This window comes from Geospiza fortis, unplaced genomic scaffold (genome assembly GCF_000277835.1).
Source record: "Geospiza fortis unplaced genomic scaffold, GeoFor_1.0 scaffold40, whole genome shotgun sequence".
Classification (NCBI taxonomy): domain Eukaryota; kingdom Metazoa; phylum Chordata; class Aves; order Passeriformes; family Thraupidae; genus Geospiza; species Geospiza fortis.
The window spans coordinates 15,461,645-15,485,635 of NW_005054297.1; the positions used below are offsets into that span (position 1 = coordinate 15,461,645).

A 23,991-nucleotide genomic window follows, 5' to 3' on the forward strand; every position below is an offset into this window, starting at 1 on the left:
TTCCGTCAGGACTTGATGGGCTATAACAAAGGTCAGATTTAAATTTAAGGAGACTGCTTGAAAAGAAAATAAATGCTGGCTCGAGTTCCATCTATAAACCTTTGGATCTTTATATTAAACTGATTCTCTTCACTCATGAATCAATAACTAAATATTCTTATTAAAAACAAAAAGGTATGCATGCAAGATAGGAATAACTAATTTTCAAAGTATTACTAAAATGCTTTTAATCAATTCATGATTTTATTTTTTTTTTCTCCTAGGGAAATGTAAGGCTAATGTTTCCCCTTCATGCAGCTATCTTCAGTCTTTAAAAATTTTTAAATGTTTCTGGATTGCAAGGTCTGATCTGAGTTAGTGATCTGTTGACTTGTCATGTTCATGTTAGCTGCTTCTCACTTCATTCTCCCTAGCCAAGCTTCACAACGCTCCTTGTCTCCAGAGCCACATATCAGGCACCTGCTTACTACAGCACCTTCTTTTCATTTGCTGTTGTTTCAGGTTCCCTCTCTCCATTGTCTGCTCCTGAACTCATCCTGTCTCTGCTGTCTGAGCCTCACACTGCTTTTGTTTTTGCTCTGATAACCCCTCTAGGCAACTCCCACAGCTCCTCTCTGGTTATTCTATTACACCTTAGGAGGGATCCTGTGATACCAAGAAAGGCAGTCTTCCAACCTCACAGGAGGCTTAACACATCTCACAGGAAAATTTAAGTTCACAAGACATGCATGGATAACATTTTTTCTTTTTAAGCCTTTAGAAGACTTTTACCCAAACTCTGCTTCCCTTGTTGTCCCAAGGTCCTTTGCACTGCATTTGCATTTCAGCACCCAAAAATGTTATATTCTCTAAGGTAAGAGCATCCATTCCTCTCATTACTCTGTTAACAGAGCTAACTCTCAAGAACAATAACACAGCAAATGTAAACCAGTCAGATTTCATGTAATCCTTCACATTAATCACATTCACCTTCTCTAGCACTGCACTTCTTTCCAGGCTTATACTCCTTCCTCTTTATATGAACCTCTGAACAGAAAAGAAATAAACCAAAACTGTCCATGTTGCTGTTTCCTGCTTAAGGTATGGACTTCAGGTGATCGAGAATTGAGGTTATTGATTAAAAATAAGTGTAAGAAATTTGAAAGTTAGAGTTGTGTCAAATGGACGTTGTAGTCTTTTCAAGGAATGAAGAACTTCCAGTCATTTTCATGTTCTCAGTAGTTTTAATGCCCTTTTCATACAGTGACAATGTGAAGGGTCCACAGTTTATTAGGCTCAGGAGGACACTAAGAGCTTTTCAAACAAGGTTCCAGTGAAATCACCTTCTGGATTTAGCAAGAGTGGCCTGAGATTTTCTAATGGGATGTCATTCTTTAGCACAGTAATTAACATATGCCTCTCTCGATCCAGTGTAAAGTTTCCACTGAATTTTTATCTCCTACCTAAATAAAGACAAGGAAAAAAGGTGTTTTTAAAAACACACAGATCAGATCAATATATATATCCTGTCTCTTTGGAGCAGAGGTCTTAGAAATCTCTGTAATCCAATGTCATGGTTGAATACCATTTTATGGTTGTTATTATTGCCCAATAGTAGTCAGAATCTGATGGATGTGGACAACAAATAGCCTGATCTCTATTGAAATTATTGTTTGGTAGATTATTTGAATACATTCTACTATTCCTAGGGATACATGTAACTTCTGAAAGACACCTTGCAAATAAAACTGAAGAGAGAAAAATGGCCCATTTAATTTTTTAACTGCTTGGTGCTCAGATGCCAGCTGTGTCATCAGACTAGCATCTGATATTATGGTAATACCACCTAAAAATTCTCTGTCCAAAAAAAGGAGATACTTTAAAATATGTTCCTGGGGCCTCAGCTTTCTATTTCATTGTGGTGTTCTATTATAAAAGGCACAAAACTTTCTAGTGATACAGCAAGATCTCCAAAGAAATGAATAGTTCTGCTTTCTGAGTCTTCAGCACAGCTGTGTGTAAGTAACTAATGTAGCACAGAGTGTACTTGGAATTCTAGGGGAAAAAAGAGAAGTATGTGCTCATTAATTTAACATTACCTATCCTGTGCACTGCAGTGTGCACTTTCAAGAAATGCACAATCACTGATTTGAGGACTGTATCATGAATCAGAATATCAATTCAGACCTGCACAGTTAATGCTCTGGGAATTAAATTCGAATTAATTGTATTAGCATATTGCACTAATACTATTTTCTGCAAAGCTGGCTTTGTGCGTGCCTAATGAAATCTGAAAAGTGTATGTGCATAAACATACAAGAAAGAAGTCATTATAGTTCGGGTCGGGTTTTGGTGGGGGTTTTTGGTGCTTTGTCTTGTTTTGTTTTACAGTCTCCATGCAGGATTGCACGATGCGCTGCGGGCAGCCGGGGGCAGCAGTGAAGCTGAGCCCGGGCGGGCGGAACCGCAGCGCTGCCCGGGGCAGCCGAGCCGAATCCTTCAGGTGTGTCAACTGCACCACTCAGCTTGGTGTAATCTCCAAACTTGCTGAAGGTGCACTCTGTTTAATATCTTCATTAATGACATAGACGTAAGGATCCTTCTGTCTATGTCATTAATGAAGATATTAAACAACATCAGTCCCAATACAGGCCCCTGTGGGACACCATTTGTCATTGATTTCCTTCAGGTCTCTGAGCCATTGACCACTATCCTCCAGATATGATCATCCAACCAATTTCTTATCCATCTAATAGCTCATCCACCAAATTGGATGGATTGTTCTCTCTCTAATTTAGAGAGAAGGATGTTGTAGGATATTGTGTCAAAGGCTTTACAGATACTCAGTTAGATGACATCTGTAGCCTTTCCCTTGTCCACTGATGTAGTCACTCCATCATAGAAGGCCACTGGTGCTGTCCGTGCCCGGGCCCGTGCCCTGCGCTGCCCTGGGCCTTGAAATGGCCGGTGCTGAGCAAAGGGGGCACGGGCTGGGCCGCCCTCCTGCGCCGGGATCCGCTGGGCTGGGCTGCGGTGGGCCAGCCAGGCGGGCCAAGGAGCCCGCGGGAGGTGGAAGTTAAACCCGTGTTTGTGGTGCCAAGGGAATGAAATGCCCGGAGATAATAAAGAGCATCAAAGAGATGGCAGCAGGTGTGCGTGTGAGTGCAGGTGTAGGTGATGGTGCCTCTTCGAGCTGTCCTCTCGGTAAGAGAGACGTGGAGGAAGGAGCAGTTTTAATTCAGATTCATATCAACAGCTTATCTTCCCCAACTTCTGTATTTAAATAGGGAAGTGTGTAAAAACGTGTACTGTACATACTTGCCTTTTCCAGATTTCAGTGCTGCTAGAGCTGCCTACACTCTTCTTCCTAGGTTGCCCTAGATTTCAGGCCAGACTTTTGCTTACCAAGTGTTAGGCCAGTAGTCTCTACAGTGTCACTATAGCTTCATTTATGGGAGGAGTTAGCTTTTAACCAAACTATGGAGTTTTTACAGCTGATTCTTTCTCTGAGCTAGCAGCTCAGACAAAGAGAAGGATGGTCCAAATTTTAGGGTTTTGCTTGTTTTGTTTTTCTTTAAAGAACTATGTAGGTTATTAAGGCTTACAAGCCAAAGATGTAAAACAACAGGGATGTCTTTCCACTGATGTCCAGTGACAAGAATGGAAGGAATGACTTAAATCTACTTCAGGAGGAGTTCAGATGTGATATTAGTGAAGAGATCCTAACTGAGAGAGTGGTTGGGCACACAATAAGGTATCCATGGAAGTGGTCATTGCCCCAAACCTGTAGGTGTTCAGGAGTCATATGGACAATGTTTTTCAGCATATGGTTTGACTTTTGATTGCCCTGTGTGAAGTTGGGAGATGGACTCAGTGTCCCTTCCAACTCACAACGTTCTGTGATTTTACAAGGCCAAAGTTAGTATGTAAAAATCTTATTTAAGTATTTAAATAATGGTGTGACACTGGTCTTACCAAGATAAGTAATCTGATCATTGAAATAAATCCCTTGGGCATCATTGTAAAAAATGAACACCTTCACTCTAAGCATTCATTGTCTTTTCCACTCTTTCTGGAATGAGTAAGCAGTAAATGTGGTGCCCTTCTGCTACTCTAATTAACTTCTTTTCAAAACTTTAACTTATTAGGTTTCCTTTATAAAATGTGTTTAATGTTTGACACTTGATTCTCTCTTGCTGTGATGTGCTGGCACTGCAACTTTTGTTGACACTTTCATGTGGAGTGCCAGCTGTGCTACCAAGATAGCTGAAATAATCTTTCTTTTAAGTGAGATCATTTTCCTAACAAGTAAATAACGGCAAATTAAAATGGACATGTACAACTACTTTTTAGAAAGTTTCTCAGTCCTACTGTGGAGGTGGTACATAAAAGGATGAAAAAATTTGTTTGTTTGTCCACCTATTTGGTATTACAGTTCAAGCAGGTATTTCTCCTCTGTAAAGCTTGTTATTCAGTGTTTTCCTTTCTAACTGATTTAAACAAACACATCCCAGTCTTCTGGATCTTTTTGCTGCCATTTTTCATTTAATATTTTGCTTTTAAGGCAATGGACTGCTCATACAGACAAACCCTTGGCTTTATGTAGACCTAGACATAGTATCTATGACTGGATCTTTACAGAAACTCTTACAATATTATAAGTTCTTGCTTCACTTTAAATGCAAGCTTAAAATAAAGTGTAACTTGTTTTTCTTTCAGGGTTTTATACACTGTATTCTTCTGTGTTGTATATGTTAGAGCTAAAATCTCACTCTTCTTGCCCCATAACCTTCATGTTAAAAGCTGTAGTAGTTTACCCAATGCATATAATGAGGAAAACATCTGTATGTGAAAAATGAAACTTGTACTTACAGTAAGTAGTTTGGAAGTAACGTTTTAAAACTGTTCCGAGGAAAATTATGTGAATTGAAAGAGTGCAGGATATTATGCTGTGGGACACTGCTGTTCACACCACTGTCCAGAAGCACAGTGGTAACAGGTAAAGGTGGTGGAAGTTAAATGTGTTACATGAACTGAAGATGTTCTATACAAAGACTGGTAAGATTGACACAGCTTTTTTTAGGAAGTTGGAAAAATGGTTGAACGCGCACTGAATTGTTTCAAAGTGAACACCGCAAGAGAAAAGCTAATCTAGTGGGGTTGAAATGTGTGTCTCATGAGATAAAATCATCTCACATCTCAGTTTTCTACTTTCTGTGTGCTCTGTGTGTGTTTGTTGACATGGTTGTCCAAAAAGAGAGGTAAAGGACCAGAGAGAAGAAACTACTTTCCCAATCAAAATTAAAAAAAAAAAAAATTGATTACTTGAAAAGTACTTCAAGATAACAAGAACTTGAGATGTTGGACTTAAGTCTTAAGGAAGGAAAACATTCTTGGTGGAGACAATGATTTTATTTTTTTATTAATTTATCTTTTAAAGTGTTGACTACATAGAAAAGTATCCATAAAGTCTGAATGATTGGAGGTATCTGGGTCAGTTGTATGAGCAAGGGTGGAGATGCCTTTGCAGGAAGGAAAGGACTGAGTTAAGATATTAGATATTTCTGAAGGACTTGATGCTAGCAGAGTAAATAACCAGGGAAACTGGGAAAAATTGTTATAAATTTCTGTGTTGATTGTGAAATACTACATTAAAGCTGTATTTAGAAAATGTGCAAGTCCTTAAATTGCTGAAACACATAGTCTTATACAGTAAAATGCTATTAATGATAACTAAAGAAATTGTCTTCTCTGGCAAATTACTGAGAAGTGCTAAGGTGGTTTTAAATTTGATTAAATCTGCAAGAATTTAAAGAGCTATTTGGAAATAGATTTGAATTAGAGTATTAGTCATCTGGTTTCATGGAAGCTATTTTTAGAATGACTTCATGAACTTATAAACACATAAACATTCCCACTGTTTTCTTTAATCTTGCTGTACCTTTTCCATATTATGGACATTCATGATAGCCTTCACAAGTGAGGAGATAAATAGGAAACATTGGAATGTCTAATTTGAAAATGAGATGAAGAACAACACCACAACTTTCCCCCATAGCTCACACTTAGAAGCTAACTAGATTTGAAAAGTCTGCTTTTATGAATTTAATTTGGGTGCTGAAGAGTACCTTTATTTAAAGTGAATAAATTAAAGTTCTTGATTGTGAAGTATCAACAAGACACTGGAGAAGGATTGTTCTCTTGGAAACTGTATGCATAATAAGAGAAATAACAATTAACTCTTTCCACACATTTGAGATAATACAATTTCATTAATGTACATGCATTTTCTCTTCCCAGTCCTTGCAATGCTTTTTATATATCTTATACAAATTTGAGGTGGGTTAGTCTATTAGAAAAACTAAAGGAATCAGAGTCATTAACTTTGAAATATACTGCTTGGCTTTCTAATATAGATTTTCTTGTGACTGAAACACATAGAGAACATTGAGTTTGCAATATTAAAAGCATTTCTCATGGAGGATAATGTTTATTTTTGAGCTTTCAGGTGGGTGGCTCAGAAGCTTAGTTAAACCACTGATAGGCAATTGGAGTAACTTTTTCTGCAGGTAGTTTGTCATTACTGTTAAATCTGACACAGGGAAGGTATCTGTTTAGATACAAGCTTTCTTCAGGGGGAAGTATTTTGTTGAGCTTGAGTCTACTAAAAATGATGCTGAAGACATATAAAAATATTGTGGTAATTTTACTCTTCTGTAAGGCAAGGTTCTGTGATATCTTAGTTTGTCCTGATTATTTTAAAAGGATTTCAAGATTCATATATTTATAATAGTTCTTTACCTTTTTCTACCTGTTTTCCCAAGCTGAGTGTAGAAGTTATGACAGTTGTGAGAAATTGTGTGAGGTAGAGTTGGAAGGATAATCTAATTGATAGTTTATCCCAAAGCTCAGCCGTACTTTTATTATTCATGACAAATATGTATGTGATGTGCCCACGGAAGTCTTTAGTCGTGGCGACTTTACAACTTCTGGCTTTTTCTTTTCCCCTAAAGATCTAACCTAAATTTCTGGGTGTTTATGGCCTACATTTTTGACCCTGTTAATTCTTGACCTCATCATGACCATAAAGAACAGGTTATTGTTCATTTGGTTGTTATTTTTTAGATTAAATAGAAGGACCTGTATGGTTTTTTAAGGCTTAAAGTATTAAATATGATAATTTTTCTGAGAGAATCTTCAGTCCTGATCATACTTTCCTGTTTTATTTGAAGTTAACTGAGATAGATTGGCACTATCCCCTTGTTTCTGCACCGTGTGTTTTTGTATTCCTTTAAGGTTTCATAGTGAGCCTATTATGTTTATTTGCAGTTATTGATTATTACCATGTTGCAGCCAGAATGGCATCCTCCACTTTAAAATGTTTTTCTCATCGTGGTTCACCATAAAGGTAGGAATTCTCACCCATTCAGACCTAGAGCCAGCAATACCTGCTGTCCTTGGTCTTACTCCAAAATTGAAAGAATACTACTTAGTTTCTTACTTTATCTCTTGGTGCTGTTTTCAATGATCTGTAACATTCTTTTCTTCAGTGTTCTGCATGTGTAGTTAATTGAAAGAAATATTAGGAAACATGGTAGAGCGAGCAAAGGGAAGGAGGAAAAAAAGGTTTGTGATGAATGGGAAGTGTTTAGCATATATTCAATTTCACATATAGTTTAAAAAATAAATTCTCCATTTTTCAAGATCTCTGATACTATTTAAATAACAGTGACAATTAAAATCTAAGTTTCTCCTCTTAGTCTACTGAAATTCTGTTTAAAATTAAATTTGAATATAAAGCCTTCTTCATCTTGTAATTGTGAAAATTTTAGGTTTGGTCTCCAGACTGTGGAGCACTACATGTTTTTGCTTTTGACACAGGATGCATGAAAGTGTTTGGCAGTTACACCAATTACAGACTTCTCTTTAAAAACATTATTAAAAACTGAGATGTGGCAAAGCTTGAACCTATGGAGTGAAACTTAGGCCTCACTGTAGATTTGCCTTCAAATAATTTTAAAGATGTATTTTGAGTGGAGATTTTGTATGCATTTATGTAAGTGGACATTTTAACTGTTGTTACAGTAGAGAGAGGCTTTTTTAAACAATGCTTAAAGCTTTAAAACAAGTGTTCTCAGTTTGAGGTGAAATAAATTCTAACCCATGCCTGGAAATATAAAACTCATTAAATGCAATTCTAAATGTTTTTCTCTACTCTTGTCCCAAAAAGAACGGGGACAGCGTAGAGGAAAAAAAATATTTGCAAGAATTCCTTTTTTCTGCTGTTTTTTACAACCCCATAAAACATCTATATCCCTCTCTTCTTTATTTCTAATTAACTAAAGTTTTGCAAAAATTTTGCAAAATTGACTAGCAGTTCTGGCTTTGACCAATCTGTAGAAAACTTCAGTGACTGCATACAGTAAGTGAAGGATGCTTATAGTGGCCTGATAGCATTTTGTGATTGGGTTACTGAAACCTTTTGTCCCAGATGTCTCTGTTTGGCATCCTTGCTGTCATAAGACAGATCAGTGACATAATTGATCTTTTCCCCTGTTCTGTTCTATAGCCATTTATACAGCACATCCTGTGCAACCACATGGAAAATACAGATTGTATCTGCTTGAATTCTACATGCTCTGGAAAGATCAGTTAGTGAAATTAGAATTTTTAATTCTAAGCACTGGGTGGAAAGCACTGGGTTTTTTGGATATTGGTTTGGGTCTTCAGATTTATTCTCTTGATTTTTAGAAGTGTTTTCAAGGTCACATTTTATTGGCTATGATAATGGTCAGAACTAAAGAAGGACCTTTACCTGGTATTTGGTTTAGGCCTCGTTCTCTTGCTCTAATAAATCTACTAAATAGAGTAGCAAAAGATTTGTACCCTTGCTATTGCAGGCTTCTTCATGAAAACACTCTTCTTCCTGAGTGCTAAAGTAGTGGCAGGACCAGCATTTCTCTGGACAGACTGTTCTCCCACCTAATAGCAATAGGATTTGCTATTAGGATTTTACTTTCTTTTGATGATTGTATCTGATAATACCATTCTGGAATACCCCAAGTTCATAATCTCTTTCTAAGGAATTGCAGTCCTTAGCCTAACTGTGCCATTCCATTAATTTTTCTTATCCTTTGCTGCTGAATCTAAAGCAACTAATTTTTGAATTTCAGAGGAACTGGTCATTAAGCTTAGCAGAGTTTGGCTGTGTTGCATAGAACATTTTGTATATCAAGTTCATAACAGAAGTGGTAATTACAGTTATGCAGTCCCTCTGGAATGATATTTTGAGCTCACAGAGCTGCTCAAGGTTATAGGCTGTAGCATCTGCTTCTTGAAGGATAGAAACCATTTTCTACTCTGCTTTTACTTTGGCTTTTTCATAGTTTCAAATCACTATTACTGTCTTGTCTACTATTAAAAAAAATAGCATGTTCAACTGCTGTTGTTAACCAATTGCCTTAAAAAGGCCAATTATGCTAGTCTACTGAATCTGGGATATTGACATTTCTGTTTAGCTTTTTGAGATTTCACTGTGTATATATTCATGTCTGAGCCATGTAAATATCTCCTCAATGTAGATTTTTGAGCTTGTCAAGCAAAAGTTTAGGTAATACTGTAAAATCCCCATTTATAGTTTAAGGTTCATTTCTGGGGCTTTTTAAATAATTTATACTCAGCATTTTTGTCAACTTGATTGTTTTGTGAAGTCTTTTGATACTTAGCCTGTTTTTCATGAAAAATAATTGGCAGTTATTCAGTTAATTAATTAGCTAATTCCCTTTATATTTTCCTATTTTCAGGTCATACATACACATTCAGGCTTTTTCACATATTTTGTTTCTCAGATCTTGTCAGTGGTCAGTTGCATTCTGAATCTAAAGTTAGGCCTTCAACTCAAGACTTTGCTCTCCTGCAAGAGTCTGTTTAGTATAATGATTTGTTATATTGCAGTGGTTTTCTGCACTATTCTGAGGATTATGGTTATTTTAACAATAAAGTAGGAGAGGTATTTTTTGGTTGGTATTGTTTAAACTTTTGCTGGTAATTGTAGCTGCTTTGTCTTTGTTTGCTTCGGTGGTTCAAATTGTTACTTAAAATATTTTGTTCTTTTTACTTCTCTTACTTATGTACATATGACCCTCTTGTATTTTTGGTAGTAAACTGCAGTGAAATACAAATTCCATTTAATCCATAATTACTAGGTTCACTGGGGTACTGATACACTAAAAATATGAAACTTAAAATTATTTTTCTTTTTAATCCTGTTAAAGTATTTTAGTGTGAATCTTTGTCTTTCTGTAAAAGACATAGCTGGAGGTACAGATTCTGCGCAGGAGATTAATGTAGGGAATGAGAAAGCTGAGCAGATAGATTTTTTTGAGACACAGTTCGTTTCTCTACTTTGTTTTTTTTCAAGGCTATCTAGAAAGATAAAGAAGATATTTGAATATGAATCGAATACCTGTGTCTATTTTGACTGACCTAGGTAATGCTCTTCTAGATATCCTAGGAGTTAGCGGGCTAGGGCTACATACAGTGAAGGAGTAAATTAGCTGTATCTACATATGTTTAGGTGTCTTTCCAAGGAGAGGAATTCAGGCTACAATTAGGTGAGGGAATTGTAGAGCAATTTATTTAACAGTAGAGCACCTCATCATAGGTCACAGTACCAGCACTCTTTATAGTCAGTGATCTTGAACTAGGGAATACAAAATGCAAAAGAATGTTTCTGAAATCTTATAATTCTCCAGAATTTGGATGCTAAAGTCAAAACTGTAAAAGCTGTGCTGTTCAGAATATGTGGTGATAAAGTATTGTGTACTCTTCAGCTGCAGGAGGAGAAGGTAGTGATGACAACATATAGTGATTCTTCAGTGTGGATTATGTACATGGTCCTTAACAATAATAACAACTAAAAATCAAAATAATAATATAATAACTTGATTAGAGTAGTGTTTTCTTTTTCTTTCATCTTATGGTGATGTACTGAAGGTGATGTGGTTAAGGTGGTATGTATTCTGCACACACATGTGGGATGGTATAGGCATGCCTATTTATTATGGTTTATAGGATAGGTTTCAGGGATTTTGAGATGTGGGACCTGAATACTTCCACAGGGGTGAAGATGATGTTGAATACACTTACCCCTACTTGAGTCAAAAACTGAAATTTAGAAGAGTGCACAAACTCATGCAGCAATAAGTGGTTTTTGTTTTCAAGTGAATCTTTTGTAATGCGTTTTACCAAGATGTCTTCAGTTATTGGGTATTTTCAGATGATGCCTGAGGAAACTAATGCACTTGCCACCTTCTTTATCTGACTCTTATGCGGGGCTGTAACTTATCTCATGGCCAAGTCTGGCATGTTAAAGTGCAGGGCATGCTCAGAGGCCTAGAGATCATCGAGAATTTTCTCCTCCATTACTGCAATGTCTGTGCAACTTAAAAGTTGGATGTGAAGTAGAATTACTGTGTTGCAGATGCCTGTTGTTGATGAATTTGGTTAGCTTCTATCCTCAGATCTAGTCAGTGAAAAACAAGTTAGCTTCAAGATGTGCAAATCTTCTGTCTGTTGTAACATTACACATTCTTGTGACTTAAATGGAAATACCATCACATGTTTTCTGAACATTGTTTCCTGTTTTTCCTGTGTTTTGGAAAATAAATGGAACTTGCTGAAGTTAATTTCTTTGATAAAGTAGGATTTTTCTTATCATTGGGCTGAAGGATAGAAAAAATGTGTATGGGAAAATAAAAACTATGAAGCCAATGATCAAATATACTCAGAAGTAAAGAAATGTCTTCTGTAAAGTTAGCTGAATTCTATATTATTTTTGCATCCCACTTCTAAATATTTTAGCCATGGTTTGCACTCTTGATAGCTGATGGCTCAGCTCTAAAACATTTCAGTGGAAACTTTTTCCATTTTTCTGTTCTATGCCTGATTTCTACTAAAGCTTCAACTGAAATGGAAAATGAATGGCAGGAATTTCATAGGAATTTCAAGAATGCCAGTCCAAAATTGAAGATGTACGACTGTTATGCCTCTTGCTTGTCCACAGCTGGTGGATTCAGTTAGTGACAATGCAACAGCACATTGAGTGGATGAGATAGGAATTGTTATGAAAAGGACATGAATGGTGCATTAATGCGGAAGTTATTGCGTAAATATTTTTCTTCTCTTTTTCTTCTAAGCTAGTTATGAATAGAAGCTGTTGTCTAGATTTTTTTTCAAATCTCTGTTAGTTGATAGCAGTGCACCAGCTTCTTTAGTGGGCAATTTGTTTAGAAGAAAAGATAAAGTTATTGATATCTGCTGGACAGACTCTAGATATTATAATTGTTCTTTATTTCCTTTATGCTTTTTTTTTATTTGGGGTGATAACTGAAATCAGCCAGAGAATAATCGTTGTGTCACAATGGGGACTATTAGAAACCAGGCATTCTTTGTTATTATTAGTGCTGCACACATTCACAGTATTTTTCCTCTTATTGAATGTGTATAATGAAATTTTACAATGTGGTATTTATTCCATCATGACTGTACATAGTCACTACAACATACTTCCAAGCTAATACATAAACATCGCTTCTCCTAGAATGAATTTATGTGTCTTTGCCCCTTACTGGAAGTTTATTTGTGGTCTTAGAGGATCATCTAAAGGTGGTCGTATTCACTGAGAGCCCCCAAAATTTTAAGGGACCTTGTCTTGAACTTCTCTTAGGGCATGCACTCTTTTTTGTTACATGACTGCCACAAAACCACTTAGGTTCCTCATAATCTCTTTATCCACTGGTTCCAGCTACATTTACAATCTGCTGTCTACTTCTACATTCTTTCATCTAATTTCCTAGTTACTCCTTAAACTCTTCTTTAGAACTTCAAGGGATCTGAACATTTCTCCCTGTGGTGTGTCATGGGCACTGCTAATAATTTTGCCCTTCAAATGCATTGTAAGCTTTTTCATTTTTTTGTTTCCTGTAAGCTGAATAAATCAGTCAGTGGAGATGTGGGGCTGTGTGCCTGTATATGCACACATATGTATTTACACTAGATTTACACTAGCATCTTGATGATGGTCTAGATGAAATAGCATTTGCTTTGGTATTGATGTCTCTGGGTTTTTGTCCTGTAACTCTAAGTGCTATAAATGATCAAAGCGCTTTAACCAGACTTTGTGGAGAATGTAGCTTTCAGAGTAAAACTTTAACTAAAATGCCTTCATGTAACTGCATATTGGTTTGTGAGGGTGCTAACATAATGCAATTTCTTTAAAAGTAATAGTTACCTGAACTTCTACTTTAGTGCATAAAGAAGGACAGTCCTCATCTGATTTGACAGCTTGTATTTTAGCTCATTCTGTGCACGGAAACTAAGCTTCCTTAAGTCATTGTGTGCTATGAACTTGTAATATTCACAATAGGAGTTAAATTTTCAATTAAATGTGACATCTCAACCTCTTCCACAGTAGAATTATGGTTAAAGCATGTCTGGGAAACTGATACAGTGGGAGCAGTTGATATTAATTTGATTTCTGGGAAACTTTACACTGCTTCACATAAAGTACCTTGAACACTTGTCTGTCTGTTCCTTTGGGTGCTTGGGTCCTCTTAAGATGATCTTCATTATTGTATTAATTCAAAAAGTTCCTGCTCTGAAGTATATCAGTTTTTTTCCCCCTCTAGAGCATTGTTTGCACTCTGAACTGTCCTCTTACACCGACACAGAGGTTTGGACAATGTTGCAGAATTCACTGGGCACAGAGGAGTGACAAGAAGAAGATAATTTTCTAGCTGAATGATGATCATTTGAAAGAGGAAAGTCCTGGGTTCCCACAGCTATTTATACATTTAATCCAATAACTGTTCAGTGTAAAACATTGTAATACAATCTGTTCAAGTAGGTTTACTTGCCCACCATCTGGACATGAGTACTGCCTGCCAAACCAGTTGGGAGGGCAGTGAAAGAAATCAAGGTTACTTTAAAGTAGTGAAGGCTTCTCAGGATAACCTCTGTACACTTGCTTTCTCTGTTTAAGCAGCTATCACCTTCTCAGCTGTAACTCTGTGTGACAGTGGAGGTGGCTGAAGGAACTAAGTATAGAGTGCACTATGCCTAGCGCTCAAAGAGCCAGCCCTGAAATATTTTAAGGTAATAGTGGTCTTGGTGGGAACATAAAGGTTCTCAATTCTGCATTTTTCTTTCAGCATTGCCGGCCATTTGGATATTACAAGAAAGTAATATCCAAGCCAGGGGAGATAACACAAAATTTAAGTATGTTTTTTAAGTACCTTGTGACAGACAGGAGAAGCTTGTTCAACTTTAGAATTGCCCACTCTGGTTTCCATTTCTGTTTGCTGTAGATCCATATTCCTCAATTAACTGCTCTGTGTGGATAAATCTAAGTACCTCATTACTTCTACAGATACCAAGCAAAAGAGTGTATAGCACACAATTATAATGATTTATAGATTATAGATTATGTACATTTATAGGTCATCAAATGCCACATTATTTGACTTTGTTTTAATGAAATGATAAATGAGAGGAGAGGCACTAAAGCTGGTAAATTTTAGTGCAAAATTTTTTATACTGTAGAAAACATATTAGCAAATGAGCTGCACCGGGAAGCAATGAAGCCTTAAGTCACCCCAGTCTAGAATTCTCTTATGTTAGTATTGGAGCTTTAGCTACCTGTAGGGCACAATACTGATGAAGATGGTCCCCACCTGTGTAAGAACTGAGTGTTTTCCTCCATATCCCCTTCATACAGTTAGGACAGGTATGGTGTTCATTTTACAAGAGACTGAAGTGCACAATGTTAGATAGGTTGTAAAAGCAAGTATATATTGCGCATTCAGATGACGTGTACAATCATAGGAAATAGAACTTTAATTTCATTTTTTTGTCTGACCATATTAAAGTGATCTAGTTATGGTTCTGTTAGTGTATTGGTCTATTGGCATGTGTCTTAAGTGATTAAAAAAATCTAGCTAAAGCTGTTCAGTTATAGCAACATCAGTTTTTCTAAAGAGTGAATGCGTTGTGCTGTCATGCAGAACTCATACTTGCTTGGCTGTGAGGGAGAAAATTATGAGTTCATTAGCTGATACAGCAGCTTTGTTTTCAAAAGTAATTTGATGTCTGTACTTCTCCCAAGTGAAAATGGAACTTTTCCTGAATCTAATCAACTGTTTTGATAGTAAAAATGTTCTGGAGGAAACACATCTTTACTCAAGTCTTTACACTGAATGTTGACTCTACAAAAAATTTTAAAAGTGTGCTTTAAAATGGGCTTTTAGCTGGTTTCCATCATTAGAACTATAGCAACTTTTTCTAAAAATGAAAAAGGTATAGAATTAGAAATTTGATTTCATGTGGATTTTAGAAGCTAATTTCAAAAGGTAAAAATATAGACTTCATGATAGTATGAGAATATTTTTATGAGAATGAAATGTAATTTTGGTAAGCACATCATATTTTTATTTTTCTATTGTAGACATTAATTTCACCCCCAGTTTCCTCAATATGATTTATTGAGTTAGTCATTATAAGGTAACTGAATTTTTAATATTCAACATAGAAAATAATGCTGAGTATTGGTGTTTAAACAGCAATAACATATTAACATATTAAAACCATTAGGTTTTGCATTAAAGCTTTCTGACTGCTTTTACAGTCATGGTTTAATATTCCACAACGAACTTCTGCTTTAGTCTTACTAATCAAATTTTTTTTTAATTTAGATAAAAATTATATGCTGGTATCTATGAATAGTTTTTCCTTAAACTACTCAGAAATAGATCTAAAAGTGCAAAGTAATTATTTTATATTAAAAGGATTAAGTGCTTTGTCTGCCACTAGAGATTATCTACCTCCTGTTGTACCACTGAATCCATTAATTAACTTAGCACCATGTTATGTCCTTTCTGTTCTAATGAACTACTTACTGGGAAGGTAGTATTCTGATTAAAGGAATTCCTGCTCAAGAAACTGTGATACTTCTGTTTCTTAATGTATGGGTAAATGACAAGAACCTCATGTGGATGGCTGAGAGAGGTTAAAGGTTTTGTTGTTTGAAAATGCTGAGGTACTAGGCACAAGGAAGAATGCTGAACTTAGTGGTTCTGTCATATTTATGAGTGTGTTTTTGCCTTCTGAGAAACAGAATTTGCTAGGAAATTGTGACAATAAAGTGACCAATGAATGGATGGCATGATAAAATAAAACTATGGAGAGTGAATGTCCGAGGTGGCAAAGAATTTATGAATAATCATTAGCAATCAATTGACAGTGAAATAATGTGAGGGGAGATGCAGATTTCTCTCCCAATGACCATGAGTCATGATGAAAAGTTTGAAGAAAGTATTATGAGACATAATACTCTGAAGCATACATTAAAATAGGTGCAATGGCTGTAAAGTACACATTTTCTAATTTTTAAAAGTGAAGCTTACACTCAATTAATTGTGATACCTTCAAAACTTTCTCTACTGCCTACTTTTCTAGCTTTTTAAAATTGCTTGTATAATCTCTTTATTGAAATGTTTTATGATAAGAAAAAACAAGGAAAAGGATGGTTTTGCATATCTTGAAAAGAAAGAAGGAAAAACCAAGAGCTTGAACTTGCATCCAAATTTTAGTGATTAAATAGTTGTATCATATGAACACATATATGTGTTACAATTTGTCATTTCTGGCAAGAGAAGATGTGAATTTTCCCTTATATGAAGTAGGATTTTTATTAGTTTTAATGCTTTGGTTTGGACCCTTCACTTTCTGGTATGATAGTAGGTTGTCCATTAAATTGACTGGATCATGTTGCTATTGTAAACCATATCAAGTGTTGTATATATTTTTGATTGTGTTTGATAATTACTGTTAGTGTCCTAAAGCAGATTAACTGATATTTGGAGAAAAAAAATATTGGAAGAGTTGACTTTGAAACCAAAGTGGACTTTCATTAATTTCATGTGAAGCAATGAAACACAGTACTACTTCCTGAGGTCCTTGTAGAAGAAAGAAAATTGCTTTCTTACCTTTTCAGCTTGAGAGAGAGACATTGAGAGGACTGCCCCTAATGCTGAAGTCATCTGCAGACTTTAGGTATTTGAATTCAATTTTTAGATGCGTAACTTCTTTCCTGTGTAACTTCTTTGGTTGCTTGTCCATTTTATAAACTGCAAAGGATGATACTTCCCTTTTTTCTTGCTTTTTCCGTTTCATAGCAAAGAACGGAGTATACATTGCTTTTTCCTTTTTTTTCTTTTCTCTTTTTTTTTGTTGTTATTTCTGAGGTATGGCAACACAAATTATTTTCAATTCTTGGAAGAGTAGTGGTCTTTATGTGCTCTGTGCCTTTCTTAGTAGCAAATAATGTGTCAAATTTAGTAAATTTAATTTTTGGAAAAAAGTTCTGTAAGTGCACATGATAGGTTTTGTCAATCTGCAAAAGTCTGTTAGACTTAAAACGATTTATGAAATTGAGTTCTGTATGTTATGATATTTTCTGAAAGCAGAACAAACTGAATGTATAATAGAAGTCCATCAAATATTTATGGTTGCACATGGTCAAAAAACCCCAGTTTCCCTGGTGTCTTTTAAAACTTTGACAATGCCAGCATGATATGGTCTTGAAAAAGTGTGGATACAAGAGTGCATCTTTTTCTAATTTTATGCAGCTCTAGCCATAATGCTTATAAAGAAGAAACATAATAGTAGATTTGTCTCTTATAATCTTGTATCCTTCCTCTGATAGGGATTCTGCAGATTTTTGACAATTGTAGTCATCTTCTGATACAGTTTTTCATTGCCTTTTTCACTTGTTTTTTTTTTTTTGTTTTTCAAGGTATAACTTGTTTTCCAAACCCTGTGGGTTTTTATAAAATGCAGATTCACCAGCTACAAACTCCACTTGGTACAGGAAAAGTTACTTTTATTCTTCCTGTGAATATGTTCATATTCTGTTTAACCTAAAAGTCTCCTTGTTTCCTTCCTATGTCCCAGATGTGGTTTTTTTTTTTTTATTTGTGTGTGGATTGATTCTTATAATTTAATTCCTATTTTTTTAGCTTTTGTTATTATCTTAGGTTTTTCTGTTTTCTCTAGAAATAGAATATTCACATGTATTGATGCAAACTTAAAGCCTGCTCAACTCAAAGAGCAGACTTCATCCTGAAACATTTGTGGCTGCCCTGGGGAAAGTTATGCATGTATTTTCTGCCAAAAATTGTTCTCTAGTCTGTTCAAAGCCAAATTTCTGACTGCCTACATTCACTTCCTGTATTAAGGTTGTATGTTTCTTGCCTTCAGTGTAATACTGCATTCTTTTTCTTCCAGTCTGTTTAGTCATGTTGCAGCTCCCAGTGATTCTACTTTTTCCTCATATGATGGTTTTCCTTTGTATATTTTTGTCATCATACTTCTGAATTAGTGTCACACTTCTGTGATTATCTAGATATTTTTTCTTATAGCCTTTAGTTTCATCTTTTCTACAATATTTACAACATTCTTCTCAAGAATTTTGGTATTTTAAAATTTCCCTTCTTTTCAGTATTCTGCTCTTCCTGGTATGTACAGATGGTTCTAAAAGTATTCCCACAATCTGTTTTATATCTGTTGTTCTAAGATAGATTGTCAGATTTTGCTCCCCTCTAAGGAGAGAGGTGAATGAAATGCAAAAGTAGGTTGAGTAAAATTTTGATGTCTCTGAAGATCTGTATTGTTTAGAAATTTTTCTGTTGTTCTTTCCCATAAAACCCTCTGGATTTCTTTGGAGTGGGAGCAGAAAGCACACCTGTAATCATTATAATATCTGGAGACAAGTGTGGAAAGGAATCAAGGGTTTGATTTCATTTTTTGGTACTTACCTTTTCTCTTACCTTCTGATCTGTGCGATTTATTCTAAAATCAGAGACCATGTTCACATTTAGTGCTGATATTTATAGAAGTATATCCTGTCAGGATCCAAATGGGCTCAGTTGACAGCACTCAAGAAAGACTATGTCATACTATTTTCTTCTTCCTCCTAGTTGCCATCAGCCTATTTCAGCCACAATTTGAGTTTCTCCCTATTGCTGAGTTGACTGAATGCTGTATTCGTTCTTAATTCAGTTATTTGCCTTGTGTGAGCCTTCCTTCCAGGTCTGCCTTTTCAAGTAAAGATAGAAATTTAAGAATCCCTTTTTTATTATTTATTTTTCAGCTTTTAACTTTTTAAACTTGCTCTTGAATCACTCATTCATTTGTTTCCAGGTTGATAAGTCATTGTTTTAGAAAGTTATCTTGCAGTTCGCACTGCAGAAGAAAATACTTAGTTGCTATTTCATGTGATTCAGGTTTTCTCTGTGGAAATTTCTACTGATACTGTTCTGATTGTTAGCATATACTTAAGTGTCATGTGCTCTCCTTCTGTTTCCAAGCGCTGCCAAGTAACAACAAGAATAAATCCTTCAGATACCCCAATTACTGTTTCTAACCGTGAGATACTAAAGGACATTCAGTTTTACAGATATTCAACCCAGATTGTTATTCTGTTGGACCTGACTTTCCTAATCATGGCATAAAGTGTAGTAGTTCTCAGAGACTCCAGAAACTCATCATGATTCTTTTTGTCTGTGATCTTCTTTTGTCTTTGAGATTTAGTAAGTTCCTTGCTTTTGGCTTGGAGGTCTTCATTGTGAGTTGCAGGTTTTAAGTTTGCATTTCTTCCCTGAAAATTCAAACTAGGCTGCATGAATTAGCTCTGTAAATTCTTTGTACTTTGCTACACTTGGAGAGGAAAAATGGGATGACATGGTGTGAAATGCTATCAAAATAAATATGATCTCTTTTAAATGCTTTTATTTTTCCTGCTTCAGTCCTTATTGCAGTTCCTTGAAATACATAAAGCTAGTAATGGATTCTGATCTCATCATGATCACTCTCTGCTCTAATATATAAAAGGGATGATTCTCATTCATTAAGCTCTACTCGTTGCCTCTCTTATTATCCATCTATTGACAGGAGCCCTTATGGAAGTGATTTTTGTCCTGTTGCTGTGTTCTGTTGCATGAAAATGGTTCAGATGATATCTCTTCCGAGAACAGGAAACAGTGTGCCATGTTGTGATAATCAGACGATATATTTTCTTTTTGAATTCCTTTCTGAGCAGTGGTTTAAAATTACTTTATGCTTTGAATATTTTATAACATCAAATCATCTAGGATCTCAATATAAGATGGGTAAGAATGTCTTGACTCATTCAGTCAGAGTTCACCTAATCCAGTATTTTTTTTTTTCCTAAGGACATCTGCAAATGGGTACCCAGAGAGGGGAAGCGTTATCTCCTCACCAACCTGTAATATTCTACCCTTCCACTGTTTTCAGTTCTGGTTTTCTTGAGCCTAATGTTTTCCACTAATGGATCTCTCCATGAGGAATGCTCAGTCATGAGTAGTTTGTCAGTCCTAGGTCTTGCATGTCTCTTTCCATGCTTTACAGAATGATGCTGTTGAGGAATCTACATATGTAGTTACAACTGCATCGAGAGAGGATTGACAAGTCTTACAGCTCATACCTTGTAATTTTATTAATCTTCATCTTTGCCAGGTATTTTGCTGTCAAAGAAAGCAAGTGCTTTTCATCTCTCCTACTAACTGGAGCAGTGTTGTCCATGTGACATACTTCTGCATTTACTGAATAGAGTTACTGTTCAAAAGGCTTTACAGCTACCTTGCTTCGTAGTTAATTTGTTCTTTTACAAGAATCGCTTCTGGCCTGAAGTAGGTTTTTTTTTTTCTATCTCATAACCATGAATATTGAATGAAGTGAAGCTGCCAAATCACTTATATTCAAACTTATTATGTAATCAGACCTGTATTTTGCCATGCACAAATTGGATTGCAATAATGTTTTTACCATCTCTGTGTAGGGGGTTTGTTTACATCTTAACCAGTGTAGTATGGAAACATGTTCTTCACAGTGGGTCATCATTCTTAAGAGTACATTCTCGTTTTCCCACTGTATACTGCACTAAGACTCTCCCAAATATTGGCCTCTGTACTGCAGATGCTTAGGAGCCTCTTACTGAAGCACATACTTCTTTAATGATAATTGGGTTGATATCTGGATCTTTTATTGATGATGGTCTTAGACAGTGAATGCAGTTTCAGCTTTCTGGGACTGAGAGTAATTATGTAACATTGACCTAGGAGGAAAGCTCTGATTGTTTGGCCTTTGAATTGGACATTACCTGTTTGACTTAGAAGAGATTTAAATTTTCAGAACTGGACTTGTATGTTACTGTTATGATAAACACATTTGGTTCTTCCTATGCAGACACATAGCTGATATGGCATATCGAACTTAATCAGTTTTTTCAGATTGTGTAAGTTTTATATTGTACATGTTTGAACAGGGATTCTTCCCTTCTGTCGATAACTATCAATCTGAAAATCATGCAGTTTCTGAATTGGTGAAAATCAGAGCTCTTAATTTTTTTCTTCAGTTTTTTTCCAAGAAACACAAGGAATGGATGTGTTATTCATAATCTAGTAATTTGCATAGTGAAATGACAGAGACATCCAGAAGGTGCAGGAAGAAGGAAATTTTCAGTGGAAATTAAAGGGAAAAAATAATTAATAATGAAGAGGATGTCTGTAGAAGATGCAGAATCTCCATCCTTGTAGACTTTATAATCTCTGCTGGACAATACCCTCAGCAGTCCATGGAAACTCCTGAATTTAACTATGATTTGAGGATGACCTCTACAACATTTTAAATTGTAAAAACAATTTTAAGTATCAAGAATGTATGATTTTTAAACCCATTTTAACTGAAACTATATTACATCTTGATAAGAGCAATGGTGCTGCAGTGAGTACTCATTTGATCCTGAAGAACTGATAAGAGATTCTTATTTCATATAATTTTTTTTGAATTAGATGATTCTAGAAGTCTTTTTTCAGTCTAATATATTGGTCATCTTCCATCAGTCATTTGGATGGAGACAAGTAGGTGTATGCATGACATGGGTTATTTCCTGTGATTAAAAACTAATGATGCAGTATTTCTCTATGCTGTACTCACCCACCTGATTGCTCTGTGTGCTTGGGAACAAAGTGTGAAGGTCACTTCTACAAGACCATCCTGGAATACTGTGATGAGGGGGGATGAGAGGAGAATGGCAGCCATTGGAAAATGAATACCAATTCTAAGCTGATGAGGAGAGGGCAATTTTTGAATGAAGAAATGAGGAAGTAATTAGCCAATTATATTATTGCATATGCTTATCATACTGGCATGGGATAGGCCATCAAGAGGTAATGATAACCATTTCTTATATCACTGCTGATGAACAAAACATGCCCTGCAGAGTGATAGGCTAGACCCACTATCTTGTTAATCACTGGGCTTTGGGTAGTTGAAAGGTGGTTGGATATAGTTTTTTAGAATATTAGCCAAATGTTTTATCAGAGTGCTCAGCACTGAAATTTGGTGCTGACATTATAAATGCCATTTGTAGATCTCAAACTTAGATCAGATGAATAATGCAAGTCATGCTTTCATAGCTGTTAAATTTTCCACAACCAGAGGAAATCAACAGTGTGAAGAAGTCTAATCAATCAATTAATTTATAGGGTTTTCATCACAAGCTTCAAAGTTGGAATTAAGATTAATATGTTTTTTTTGGGCTCGTGTAATTTCTCCAAAACTAGTGCACTTTTTCAATTCTTTGGAACATTTGAACATTGTTTTGTCCTCCTTTGTCACCTGAATGGCTTAAATATGCTATTATTTGAGAGTAGTGTTTGTTCTTAGGAGAAGATTATTTGCATGCATGCAGTTCAGTGATCTGTCATATCTATCTTAGGATCTTTGCTTGTCAGAGAGGTCTAATGAGTTACCTGAAGTGACTGTATTGGAATAAGTATTTTTAGGAATTGCACTTATACTATCACCAGTTTCAATTCCATAATTCATATTTATATCATGGTAAGACCACTAGAATGTCATTGGTAACTTCCTTGATGATCTTAAGCTGCATTTTATGCTACAGTTTGTGCAAGTATATGAAAATAAGGCTGTCCACTTGCTGAGGGTGGGTAGATTTCATGCTTAATTTCACACAATGATGAAAACAGCATTATTTTAATCAATTACCTGAGGAAGTGATCAGCTGTGGGCTTGATACCACCTTCTGCAAACTATATTCAGATGCTCTTTAGTACCAAGGTCCCTGCCATGAGAACTAACAGATGGAATTATTGCAAGAAAAGAAATTGGTAGGTAAACTAAAATCAATTTTTTCCATACCATTAATTTGGGGAGAAATGCTTTAGGGTTTGCAGAAATTTAATAAATATGCATAAGGTGATATTATGTTTTCCACATCCTTTACATTTATACTAGCTTATTAAAGATTTAATTAAGTTTTCTGAAAAGGGAGAGGATGCAGTCTTGCAAAAAAATGTAGATGACAGTGTGGGTTCACAATAATTAGGGCTTTGGGGATAAAATAAAGATTCTCTACAGTTAATGAATATTAAGGCAATGGCTGCTTTGAAAACTTGCAAAAATGACAGTGTTTTACTTACCACATCTGTCTTCTGTTTATTTTCTAGCCCTAGTCCATCAGTATATGTGACAGATTACATATAATTTCCTTCTGCAACTATGAATAGTAAACAAAAGTTGCCAAAGATATTTTACTTTATCCTTTCTGTGTGTAAGCAGTCTTTTGTATCAACTTCTTATCCTGCATCTTCTTTGTTGTCCATTCATTTAAATCTTAAAGACAAGTATGTCTGGATTAATTTTTTTAATATTTTCCTGTTGAAACAGCTCATCACAAAGCACTGCAAAAACTGGTTTTTGAAAATCACTCTTTGAGTCCATTTTGCTGTCAAGTTTCTAAAATCTTGTCTGTGGTTAGACAAAAAATGTGGCAAAGGAACTGTGGACCATGTTAATCCATGGTCTTCATTGGTCTCTTGTATTCTGTGTGTAGAAATATATAAATAAGCAAAT

At 35.6% G+C, this 23,991-nt stretch overlaps 1 protein-coding gene across 1 annotated transcript in view; it reads left to right on the forward strand.

The window, feature by feature from the left end:
* The first annotated feature begins 2,390 nt into the window (after window positions 1–2,390).
* Window positions 2,391–23,991, forward strand: part of TUSC3 (tumor suppressor candidate 3) — a 107,540-nt gene continuing 85,939 nt past the window's right edge. The window contains exons 1-2 of the mRNA XM_014311875.2: window positions 2,391–2,482; window positions 2,868–3,065. Coding sequence (XP_014167350.2) covers window positions 2,391–2,482; window positions 2,868–3,065 — 290 coding nt within the window. The remainder of the gene's footprint in view (window positions 2,483–2,867; window positions 3,066–23,991) is intronic.